The following is a 12616-nucleotide window of genomic DNA, read 5'->3' as shown; positions in this document are numbered from 1 at the left end:
TTCATTTTGTGTTTTGGTTTCAGTTTTGGTCATTTGACTTTCTCCATTAGTTTCAGCAGTGCTGCCAGGTTTCCCCTCCCCCCCGTGTTGTCTCCTCTTCTTTGTGATGTCCGTCCTCGAGGTTGTTTGTTTTCCCACCCTGCGGTTCCCTGGTGTTGACCTGCATTTGTCTTGGACTTTTTGTAACTTTGTGAATAATCAGCATTAAAACTACATTTCTATCATTTACACCTGGTTTCCTGAGTTCTGCATGTATGCTCACCACACAGCCATTTCCTGACAGCGTCCTCCTTAGAGGGAGTGGATTTGTTGAAAATAGGTCAACCTTGTTTTATGATGATTCATGAAACAAGACCTTTCACATTGTTTTCACTTCTTTTTAAAAATGACTTTCATTTTCATTCTGTATCCGAAAGCTTTTTCTTAGATTCAAACCACCAGTATTTGTGTTATTTGTCTAACTGTGTCTGAACACATCTGGAGAGAAATGCTGACAACACAGCTGCAGTACTTTTGAGGATTGTCTTTATCCACAAGAATTACAACCAAAAGTAACAAGCAAGGCCATTTTTATATACTTTATATAGTCCAGGCTGTTTAAAGACAGTGTTTGAGTGCCATGAGTTTACATTACTGACTCTGCATATTAATGGGGAACCTCTTAGATCAAAATTCCCAAATAAATTGGCTATTTAGGAATACTGCTCACCTTTGTCGGTGAGCAGTATGTTTGAGCTCAGTCATACCTAGCTAAATTTCATCAACAAGAATGACGAGTACCAGAAGCAGTCATGCATGCTCAGTCAACTAAGCATGGGGGAATCATGTGACTACATGATCTCATCTAGTCACATGACTACTTGACTCCTCCATATTTCACACATGAACTGGAAGTATTTGGGTTGTTGCTATGTCCCTTCTTTCCCCACCTTTGGCTTTCTTGGTAAAGATTTTGGTGTTTCTTCACACCTGCATGTTTACCTTGCTTCAGTGTGAGCAATGACATTTCATCTAAAATTCCCTATTTACTGTGTGTGAATAAAATTTTGTATTGTAGAAGTAGTTTAAAGTGTAAATAAAAAAAATTGTCACACACTGCATCTGCAGACGACTCTTTAAGTCAGCTGGTAGTAAGCAGTGTTGGTCAAGTTACTTGAAAAAAGTAATCATTAACTAATTACTGATTACTTCCTTAAAGTAATCCCGTTACTTTACTGATTACTTATTTTCAAAAGTAATTAATTACTTAGTTACTTTTTAAAAACACGATTTACAACCTGAATAGGTGATAAAGTGATAGATCTTTCAGCCCAATTCTACTTTTTCTACATAATCCATCATACAAAATGTAATCAAATGGAAAAGTCCCTTTTTAAAACTTGTTTTATTAGTTTTAATCTTTTAACTTTATGCATCAAGCAAAAATTTAATTATATGCAACATTCTCTGACTGGAAGAAATTTGTTTAATATTTAAACCGATTTTCTGCACATTCCAGCATATAAAACATATCTTTTTTTGTGTGTTTACACTCACTCTTTCAAATAGATGCAAGTAAAACACAGCAGAAAATAAATAAAGTCAAAGACTCAGTGGTCCTTTTGCTCTATTTGCACCTGCAAAGCAGGAGTAGGGTAGGCGGAGGTTTACCCTGGTGCAGGTGTGCCGCAGTGGTCAGTGGAAGAATCCACGAGTTTCTCTGAGTTTCCCCATTACGTCATAGCTACTCGGTGCTTGCTCGGAAGTTCAGGGGTTTTTTTCGCTGTAAAAGAAGTTTTCTTCCCACGCACAACGGACACTAATGTTTTGTCACTTTTTATGGAATCAAACTCAAAGTAAGGTCAGTACTTCCACGCTTTAAACGCTGCACGCTCATACTCTCTCCCGCACTAAATACATGATCCATTGTTGATCTGCACACAGCTGTTGTCACGAACGTCGCACTTGCTTACGTCACTGTCGTGAGACATTCTCGCAAAAAAAATCACGATTTTAGTAACGCAGCGTTCCTACGGGAAAGTAACGGTAATCTAATTACCATTTTGCAATAGTAATCCATTACTTTACTTGTTACTTGAAAAAGTAATTGGATTACAGTAACCCATCTCTGGTAGTAAGTGAAGGAGGTTATTGTGGAGTGTGATAAACCGCTGATGGTGATTAGCCAGTTCTGGGCACATGAAGATGCACAGGTGTTGAAATATCCATGGGAACAATACTGAACACAGAGCTGCCCCAGTGAGTCCATCACAGTGTGAACATTAGCTAGAACTTGTAGTAGAAGGAGCTTTGCATGTTTGAGTAGAAAGGTGTTATATTAGTACCAGTCCACATTAGCATTCATGTTAAACACATACCTGTCTTCATCATGTGTTTCTCACCACCTGAGAGCTGTGAGTCCCCATCGTCATCTGGAACAGATTCTGGGATTGGAAATGAGTTTGGAGATTATTATTTATTATAAAACATAAAATCAATCAATCAACCCTGACTCAGTTTCATTCTTTACAATGTAATGTCTTGGCACTATCCTATGGATGCTGCAGTTTGATTTGGACTTGGTTTCTCGTCTCGGGCTGACTGTTTTTTCTTTTTCATCTAATCTTTTTTAACATCAGCATTGATTCTGGTTTTCCCTTCATGAGTGAATGTCTGAGGGGAAATGTCACTTTTATGTAGTTGGACCTAAAACACTCTTATTGAAGTTTTTACAGTCACCTTTCTTTGTTTGTTTTTGCCTTAAGGGCGCATGCTTCTCTTTTACAGCATTGTCACTGCTTCACCTCCAGGCAAAGGTGTTTCCTTATTTAGAGAAATGTGACTGTTCTTATATGCAGGTGGTATGCCACTTGGTTTATTTAACTCTGATTTACTAACACAGGTATGATGGGCAGGTGTGATAGATTCTTCCTTAGCCTCCCCTCGTGTGACTGAACTGCCACTGCCAGAAGGTAAACCTGTGTAAACCTTTATTTGTGAGTTACACTGCTCTTGCTAGAATGCTGGTGATTGTTTAAATGAACAATCTTCATCTTTGTTTGTTTATACACTTCTAAATTGTACACTTTGACCAGTTTAGTGATGTAAGTATGTTGGCTGAGAGACACTGTTTGTTCACTGTGGGCCCCTCAGGCTGGGGCCTATCAGTAACACTAACTCCGATGTACACAACAACAGATGGCAACAGATTAGTGATATTACTGATTTATTACAGTTAATTGGTACATTATCAAACATGGATTGATTTAATTGTCAACTTGAAAGGGCTCAGAAAACACTGTTTTCTTTTAGTGCTGTGACACTGTAAATATAAGGCCTTATTTATGAGAATATCTGTGCCTGTGTTTGCATAATGCTGCATGATGGTAGTCAGACTAGCACAACAGGTTTCTGACCTTTTCTTGATGACTCTCGCGTCGATGAAAAAGACCTGAGGCCCCTTCGCCGTGTAAATCCACCGTCTTCACTGTTGATCCTTTCTGGAGGCACAATACAAACCGACTCAATGAAAAAGTTATTACTAAGCTGAACAGAACATTCTTGATTACATGAACACATCTATGAATTTGTATCATCACTGTCCTACTTTTGACTCGGAGAGACGAGAAACCAAAGCTCCTCCTTGTGTTTGTAGACAGTTGCTGCTCCAACTTCTATAAAAAAAAAATCAAATGACAACTAAGAAGAAACGACATCTTTGTAAATGTTCAGTACATTCACATTAATGCAGGAGCTGTCAGTGATGACCTGTAATAGTGCAGTAACAGAAGTCAACATGTAATAAGTTTGTGGTGTGTTGCTGAAACATCTTCAGTACGCTCTTGAGGAATGAGGTTTGTGGCACTTTTGTCTTCCTGCAAGTCCTCTGCAGACATCTGTGTATACGTAAGTGCACAACATGTCACTTTGGGGTCATCTAACTAATGAATGTATTTCTCATGTTTTAGTTACAATGACTACTGTAGAGGGAGAGGATGACACACATGCACACAGCTATCTGTGTTTGGCAATCTTTGTGAGATATTTGCTGCCATTGTTAAGTATAAGTCTAACAGCTCAGTGCCAAACTCATTCCTTACCAAGACTTTATTTAACCTGAAGCAAATCTCGACACTCAAACAAGACTTTTAAGGGGCGTAAAAAATTTAAAAACTTCCAACTCTTATATTTCAAACACTATTATTATTGAAAACAAAGATATTTAGATATATTTATAAATAAATTGCCTCACTCTAGAGCAGTGGTTCTTAACCTTGTTAGAGGTACCGAACCCCACCAGTTTCATATGCGCAGTCACTGAACCCCTCTTTAGTGAAAAATAAAATATGATTTTTTTTCAAATTCAGATATGTTTTTTTACTGGTGCGCAAAATAAGCCGTGCATGTCATGGCAGAGGCTCTGCCGAACCCCTGAGACCAACTCACCAAACCCCTAGGGTTTGATCGAACCCAGGTTTGCTCTAGAGAAAGCTGCAACCTGCAATCAGCCATTCTGCATTGCTTTTTACTTTTTATTTTGCAAGCACTGAAACTCTGGGTGTATGTGTTTGGTTTGTTTCTGTGTGTAGATAACTGTTTTAAACTACAGATTAGGGGTGGGTTTTGGTTATCGATTTATCTATTAAAATCGATTCTAGCTTGGATAACGTGATATCGATTCATTAAAATCCTGAATTGATTTTTAAATATAAATTTATTTTGCCCGAAACGCCAGAATCTCAGGTTAAACCTCACGAAATTTCAACAACCACCAAACAGCTAAAACAGTAAATGAGAGCAGTTACACGGATTCTGCACAAAGATGTAAAAGCACGGACCCCACGAAACATCAGAATCAGTGAGATGTCACCTTTCTCACCCGACAGCACGGGCACGGTCGGGGCTGAAAGCCGACAGCTCACTGATTCTGATGTTTCGGCGGTTCCATGCTTTGTGTTTGCGCCCTTTCTGAAACTGCAGGTTTTTATCTCTCTCCAAACAATATTGACTGAACCAGCAGCAAAAGAAGATCCAAACTATGGATCACAATTCGCTTCACATAAACATCGTCATGAATTTCCTCTAACTTTTGCTGTTTTGCTTCCACCACGATAAAATCACACTTCCTGCACAGCTCTCTCTCTCTGTACTTTTTTTTTATAACTTAAATGACCTTGGACAAGAGAGACTAATTTCTGCTGTTCAGTACTGAAGAAATGTAAACTTTTTAAAATTATGTAAAATTGCAGAATATGTTTAAGGTTACCTGCTATAAAAAACCGGGCCAGGAAAATCTCCTTCATGTTTTTCTGTCTGTTATCCTCAGTTACTTTGACACAAAGGCATCTGCTGTGATGCTCACTTTTGATAAAGTCTCGCAAGTGTCAGCTTTCTTTTTATAGATATAATAATAATATGGAAATGTACTGATACGTGATCAGAATTATAATATTTCTGACTGTCTGAGGCAAAATTTCTCCGAATTGAATTGTGGATCGAATCGATTCAGGACCTTGTGATCGTCACTCGAATCTAATCGATCGATTCGATTTGAATCGATTCTAGAAATCAGTGACGATGCCCAGTCCTACTACAGATCCTGGGTATCTTCATTGGGATATACATTTTGAGAGACAAGCTTGCTTATAGGATATTAAGATTCATCCTTCAGTTAATCCAAAATGCTGCAGCAAGAGTCCTGACAGGGACTAGAAAGAGAGAGCAGATTTCTCCTGTTTTGGCTTCCCTTCATTGGCTTCCTGTTAAATCCAGAATTCAAAATCCTGCTCCTCACATACAAGGTCTTAAATAATCAGGCCCCATCTTATCTTAATGACCTTGTAGTACCATATCACCCTATTAGAGCACTTCGCTCTTGCACTGCAGGCCTACTTGTTGTTCCTAGAGTATTTAAAAGTAGAATGGGAGGGAGAGCCTTCAGTTTTCAGGCCCCTCTTCTGTGGAACCAGCTTCCAGTTTGGATTCGGGAGACAGACACTATCTCTACTTTTAAGATTAGGCTTAAAACTTTCCTTTTTGCTAAAGCATATAGTTAGGGCTGGACGAGGTGACCCTGAATCCTCCCTTAGTTATGCTGCAATAAACGTAGGCTGCCGGGGGATTCCCATGATGCATTGAGTTTTTCCTTTCCAGTCACCTTTCTCACTCACTATGTATTAACAGACCTCTCTGCACTGAATCATATCTGTTATTAACCTCTGTCTCTCTTCCACAGCATGTCTTTTATCCTGTATTCCTTCTCTCACCCCAACTGGTCGCAGTACATGGCCCCGCCCCTCCCTGAGCCTGGTTCTGCTGGAGGTTTCTTCCTGTTAAAAGGGAGTTTTTCCTTCCCACTGTCGCTAAAGTGCTTGCTCATAGGGGGTCATATTATTGTTGTGTTTTTCTGCATATGTATTATTGTAGGGTCTACCTTACAATATAAAGAGCCTTGAGGCAACTGTTGTTGTGATTTGGCGCTATATAAATAAAACGAATTGGACTGAATTATAGCCATCTGGCTGCAGTACACAGTAACCCACCCCAGGTTTTAAAAAATTATTGAAGAAGAAGATGATGAATGGATTGTCCATTTTTGGCTGCCATTTGGAACATTACTTGGAATTCTTCAGGTACTAAGGTGAAAATATAAACTTTGTACAGTATTCGATGTAGACTGACCGCCATGTTTTGTCCTTCTATGTAGCACGTTTCCAAAAATAGCACCTTAAGTGGTATTTATGTTTAACACTTGTGCGTGTGTGCGCGTGCGTGTGTGTGCGCGTGCGTGCGTGTGTGTGTGCGTGCGTGTGTGTGTGTGTGCGTGTGTGTGTGTGCGTGTGTGCGCGCGCGTGCGCGTGTGAATAGTAAACTGTCACTACTGAATCCCAGTTGTTGATGAGTTTTTCTGACTGTCGACTGAACATACTCAGCTGAGCTGCACATACTGCATGAACATTATTGGTCCTGCATGGAAAGACAGCCACTATTTATAACAGAGCAAAATGACAGGACATGATTAGGCCCTATGGGAAAACTCCCCAGCAATATAAACCACATGTGTAGAAAGGAATGCATCGCAGTAGGATCAGTGGAGCATGGTGGAAAATATTTGAAAAATTAGGTTGCAGCAGTAAAACACAGGTGTTTTTCTTCTTTTGCCAGTAGTCGAAATGATCCCTTATTAAGCTCTGCAGCAGAATGTCCAGGAAGGCTGTTCAGACTGGGGATGATACACAAAGGCAATCAGTGCTTATTTATTATGAATAATTAGAGCTAATGCATAAAGGTGGAAATACAAGTTGGAATTTTGCTTTTTAAAAACAGCTTCTGAATCAAATTGTCACATTTAGCTGACTCACTGATCCTCTTCAGTATAAATATGTGCAATTAATGCAAACATGGTCTCCTCTTTATTTTATTACTTTATGTAGGAGGCAGTAAAGGTCTGTTCAAAGTCTAGAACAAGTCCTGCTAACATCTGTAAAGCTAACAATTACCTTTATCTTTACAATCTATTTTGTTTGATATGTACACAAGCTCCAGCATAAATGTCTATATCTCTCTTTCTCCAGTGTTAGTTTCACATCTGTTTCTCTTTGGCTTTTTATGTTTAAAGTTCAATTTAAAAGCCTTACAGTCTCGAATGATCGAGTCCTTTCATATCTAGTTCTCATGGTACCATATTATCCTGACAGAACACTTTACTGTGAGAGTGAAGGTGCACATGTGGGTTCATGAGTGTCCAATATGGCAGGCTTTCAACTATCAGCCCAACGTGTCAATGCACACATCAAGCAAATATCTCTAAAATTAGAAACATCCTGTCTCAGAGTGACGCTGAAAAACTAGTTCATGCATTCATTACGTCCAGGCTGGACTACTGTAATTCATTATTATCAGGAAGTCCTAAAATCTCCCTGAAAAGCCTTCAGTTAATCCAAAATGCTGCAGCCAGAGTGCTGACAGGGACTAGAAAGAGAGCATATTTCTCCTGTATTGGCTTCCCTTCATTGGCTTCCTGTTAAATCCAGAATTCAAAATCATGCTCCTCACATACAAGGTCTTAAATAATCAGGCCCCATCTTATCTTAATGACCTCACCGTACTGTATCACCCTGTGAGAGCTTGTGGCTCTCAGAGGCAGAGCCTTCAGCGTTTAGCTCTTCTGGGGAATCGGTTCCTAGTTTGCATTTGGGAAACAGACACAATCTCTGCTTTAAAAATGATTAAATGTTTTTTTATGAATATATAACATCTGCAAGGTATTGTGCGGTAATTTCACAGATAGTGTATTTTATTTGACCAAAATTGCTAAAAAAAAATGACAGAAAAAAATAGAAATGTATAATTTATATTATTCTTAAGATATCCACAAACTTGATGACTGTGAAAAAGAAATGCCTGTGAAATTACAGGCTTACTTCATTCAAAATATAATCAGTATTAGTTTATATTACTTTATTTACTTTAATTACTTAGTTTTTGTACTATAAAAAATGTTAGTAAGAAGGCAAAGGGTTAAATTACAAAGCTTCCTGCAACCAATTTTACATTTGTGCAGGGCGGGCACTCAACACTGTTTTTATCAGCAGTTATCTTTCAAATCAGCACAGACACACATTGCACGTTATTCTACAAGGATACACTGTGGAATTTCCAACCTTTTGAAAGAGAAGCTGAAGACTTTTGTTCAATAACAGCAACAAGAGAAAATTCAGAGGAGGAAAACTTTATAGTTTGTACCAGGTGAAGAATGAGAAAGGGACCAGACTAAGCAGTGATATAAGCACCACGGACACTCGAACACTATAAAGTTCTTGCAAAAACACCAACAATTATTTTGAGGGAGGACGAAGACCACTCACAGTGTGCAGCAGGTACCACGGTACATGTTGCATCTGTAACCAACTGTAACACACTCAAGCTAAATAGCAATAGCATGCTAACATAACACAGTGTCTTTACGCCAGCTTGGCACCAAATCGTTGTGACCCGTCATATTACACAAATTTAACAAAGGTGTCAACTAACGTTTATTAAACTGTTGAACCAACTCATCCCTCTCATGAAATTAAGATCAGAGTGGGCTCGTTGTTTTTCCAGCCACCTGTACAGCACCAGTGGTAATAATTAGGCTAACGGAATTAAAAGTAGCAGCACAGGAAGTGTCCTAATTGTGTTCGATTTTTTTTTCTTTTAGATGTTTTTAAGGACAAGGGTAGCCCTGCGACAGACTGGTGACCTGTCCAGGGTGTACCCCGCCTTTCGCCCTATGACAGCTGGGATAGGCTCCAGCGCCCCCCGCGACCCTGAAAAGGATAAGCGGAAGCGAATGGATGGATGGATGGATGTTTTTAAGGAGAAATATAGCAAAGTGAACTGTGTTGTTGTTGTATTACAGCAGTACTATGGTACTATAAGTGTAGCTAGTGTTTTATTAAGCTCTATTACAGCTCTATCTTAAGCTCTTAAGCTCAATACTCAAATCCATCAGTATGTGCATCTATAATTAACAGTATATTGTTTACTATTACATTTTATGGATATTTAAAAAATGATAATTCCATTATGTTTATGTCAGACTATACATAAAAACCATTATACAGTTGATACAATAAACGGTAATGAACAGTAGATACTAGTTTAATAAAAGTATTTTTACTATTTTTTTTATTTTAGTTTCATAGGCGCTGTATCATATTATTACAATCACTATGAAATAAACAACATGAATGACATAATAAGCCCCACTAAAGAGGACCTTTCAGTGATTTTAGGCCTGAGTAATTATACCAGGACAGTGTTCGACCACATTATTGGATCATTTCATTGTTTTAACACATCTAAGTACATTTTATTTTGTAAATACAGAAACTTTTGAGACTGTTTGGCCTCCCAGTGTATGTATACAAAACACCGTAACAACAAACTCTGCTAACACCCTTATTATGCCACTAAACATATGTCTTTAAAGAACACATAGAAGCTTTGAATAAACACACCTGATCCAGCCCTAACTATATACTTTTTCAAAAAGGACAGTTGTAAGTCTAGTCGTAAAGGGAGAGAGGGTGTCTGTCTCCCCAGTCCAAACCGGAAGCTGGCCCCATAGAATAAGGGACCGAAGGCTCTGCCTCCCTTTCTCCTGTTACGTACACTAGGAGCCACAACAAGCTCGCCGTCTGAGAGCCACGGGTTCTCAGGGATGATGCGGTGCTATAAGATTATTACGATAACATGGGTCTGATTAGTGAAGACCGTGTATGTGAGGAGCAGGATTCTGACAGAAACTGAACAGTATTCCTGAAAAACTCTGTTTTTGTCTGATCATTTCTTAATAACAAGTAATGAGCACGTCACTAATTTTATATAGTATATGCAAAGAAATCCGACCATAAATTATATGTAATAATCACAAATGACTTTCATCTCTGCTACAAAATACGTACACTGAAGGGGGTTAAATTTATCCTCAAGAAACAAACTGAAAAAGAATGAAGTTGACATCAAGGCGTAATGAGTTGGTTGTAAACATGTAAGACTCCATTCAGTCCCCACGAGAAGGCGGCAGCAGGGAGAATCTCAGGGTTTGACTCAGGAACTGAAGCTGTATGACGACTGTTGTACATATTTCAGGATGTCGGTGTGGCAGTTTGAGCTCCAGCTGATCTGGCTGTCTGGGGTATTAATGCTTAATATCTGGAGTTAAGAGCACACTTGTTGCCAAAAGCTGTGATTTAATTGGTCAGATCTGTTCATTTGCATCAGCAGAATCTGATAAAACTAAGATTAGTTAATAAATAAATAAATAAATGCAAAAGTAACAAAATTTTTTCACAGATTTTATACAGCCACCGTAGCCAGGCTGATAAGTATTAGTCAATCATTAGTGAAGATCTGCTTATGTCCACAGTATTTTATAGAAATATTTCATAAGAGATTAGAACACGCCCGGGTGGTAAACTTTGAATTATAACTGTGTAACTTGGTGCAGCATGGTGGCCCTGTTTGCCTCACAGCAGGAAGGTCCTGGGCACAAATCCACTATATGCCTGTGTGGGTTCTCTCTGGGTATAATGGCTTCCTCTCACAGTCCAAAGACATGCACTTAGTTTGTTAATAGTAGGTTAACTAGTGATATTAAATAGGTGTGAATGATTGTCAGTCTGTGTTGGCCCTGCAACAGGTTGGTGACCTGTCCAAGGTGTGCCCTGCCTCTTCCCTTGGACCTGAACCTTTTTAATAAAGTATGGCTGTTGAAAATCTCTACCACAACAAGGTAGTAAAATATATGCACTGCGTACATGTACTTTAATGTATAACAGCTCCGTTTTTTCAGACACTAACCACCATTTAATACATAAACATTATACAGGAAGTGGCAGAAATAAGGGTTAATAAGTTCTCCAGGCTGCACCTGTCGTGATACTGCAGGTTGTTACAATACAAAGTCATCAAAGGTGGTTTTTAGTCAGTGAAAGGACAGCGTAAGCAGGGTAAAAGTCAAACCTATAACATTATTGCTGTACCAAGCAGCTTTATAGTAAAAAGCAAGTAAAAAGTTGTAGTGTAAAAGCTGATAGCTGAAGTTAAATATAAATATTTTGTGGCTTCAAAAGTCGCAGACACTCAGTCAAAAACCTTGCAGGCGACTGGTGTGTTATTGTGATGTAATTCATGATTGTCAAGGTCAAGATTTGATTTATTTATTTAAACCTTATATATCACCCGTCTTTTCCCCCAGCCGGAAACAGACTACATTTAATCTTGTGCAAAATTAGCCTGAAAATGTCAGGTTAATCAAAAACAGCCACACAAGTGTTGCAGTCCTTGAACTTTAGACACAAAGACGTAATGGAAGTAACAAACTCACCACCTGCGTTTGCTGGGATATCTCGTCCATTTTTCCTGATTTATCCACTGCTAATATTAGGTCTCTGACATACGGTTGATTTTATTTCTTCCCCGGTAAACAAGAAAATGCTCCTCTTGACAGCATATGTGTCAAACAGTAATGAAACAGCAAGTGCACATGCATGAGGAAGTGCAGCTGTTGAAACGTGTGGTTGACGGACTTCACTCTCAGACTGGGATTTCCTCTTTCAGTGTTAAACCACGGTACAGTGACGCAAGCAGCACAATGCTGTTGTGTGCCGTGCAGTCAAACCTGTTCTTTAACTGTATAACTGGTTAAGCGTTGTATTTCTTGGAACATTTATTTTAAGAGCGTGTATAGACCTGCCAGGGTTGTAATCTAATACTGCACAATCTGTCGGCGAGCTTTACGGGCCTGGTGAATGTTGTTTGTTGTAAAAAGTGCTTTGACTTCTCTGAATGAGCCAAAAAGTGCAACAGGAATTTTACTTGTACAGCACATGTCATTATGTTCAAATCGAGGTAACTTAAGGCAGCTTCAAACAAACTTGGATCTAGTTCTAGGACTAGGTGGGACAAAATGTACAGGGTTCAAACCACAGAGCTTTGTGAATTTATACAAAGATTTGAAAGGCATTTCTTAAGGCATTGGAGGCAAAAGAACAGAACTCAGTGCTGAGGTAACATGGTCACATTTCTGTGAACCTGTAAGCACTCTGGCTGGTGCTGATGATGAGTCCTGCAAAAAGTGCATTTTCTG

The 12616-nt window shown here is 39.0% G+C and overlaps 1 protein-coding gene across 2 annotated transcripts in view; it reads right to left on the bottom strand.

Annotated features, from left to right (window-relative positions):
• The window catches only part of dennd2da (DENN/MADD domain containing 2Da), a 33543-nt gene extending 21488 nt beyond the window's left edge, over positions 1 to 12055 (bottom strand). Inside the window, exons 1-4 of one of the 2 annotated variants that reach the window (XM_004545929.5) lie at positions 11855 to 12055; positions 3587 to 3653; positions 3396 to 3479; positions 2358 to 2423 (exon numbers count right to left, since the gene is read on the bottom strand). In XM_004545929.5, the coding sequence (XP_004545986.1) occupies positions 2358 to 2423; positions 3396 to 3479; positions 3587 to 3653; positions 11855 to 11884 (247 nt within the window). In that variant the 5' untranslated portion in view covers positions 11885 to 12055. The remainder of the gene's footprint in view (positions 1 to 2357; positions 2424 to 3395; positions 3480 to 3586; positions 3654 to 11854) is intronic. The other variant, XM_004545930.5, reaches the window with a different exon arrangement.
• Between the last annotated feature and the right edge of the window lie 561 nt (positions 12056 to 12616).

This window comes from Maylandia zebra, linkage group LG20 (assembly GCF_041146795.1).
Source record: "Maylandia zebra isolate NMK-2024a linkage group LG20, Mzebra_GT3a, whole genome shotgun sequence".
NCBI lineage: Eukaryota > Metazoa > Chordata > Actinopteri > Cichliformes > Cichlidae > Maylandia > Maylandia zebra.
This window is presented reverse-complemented; position numbering and strand designations above follow the sequence as displayed.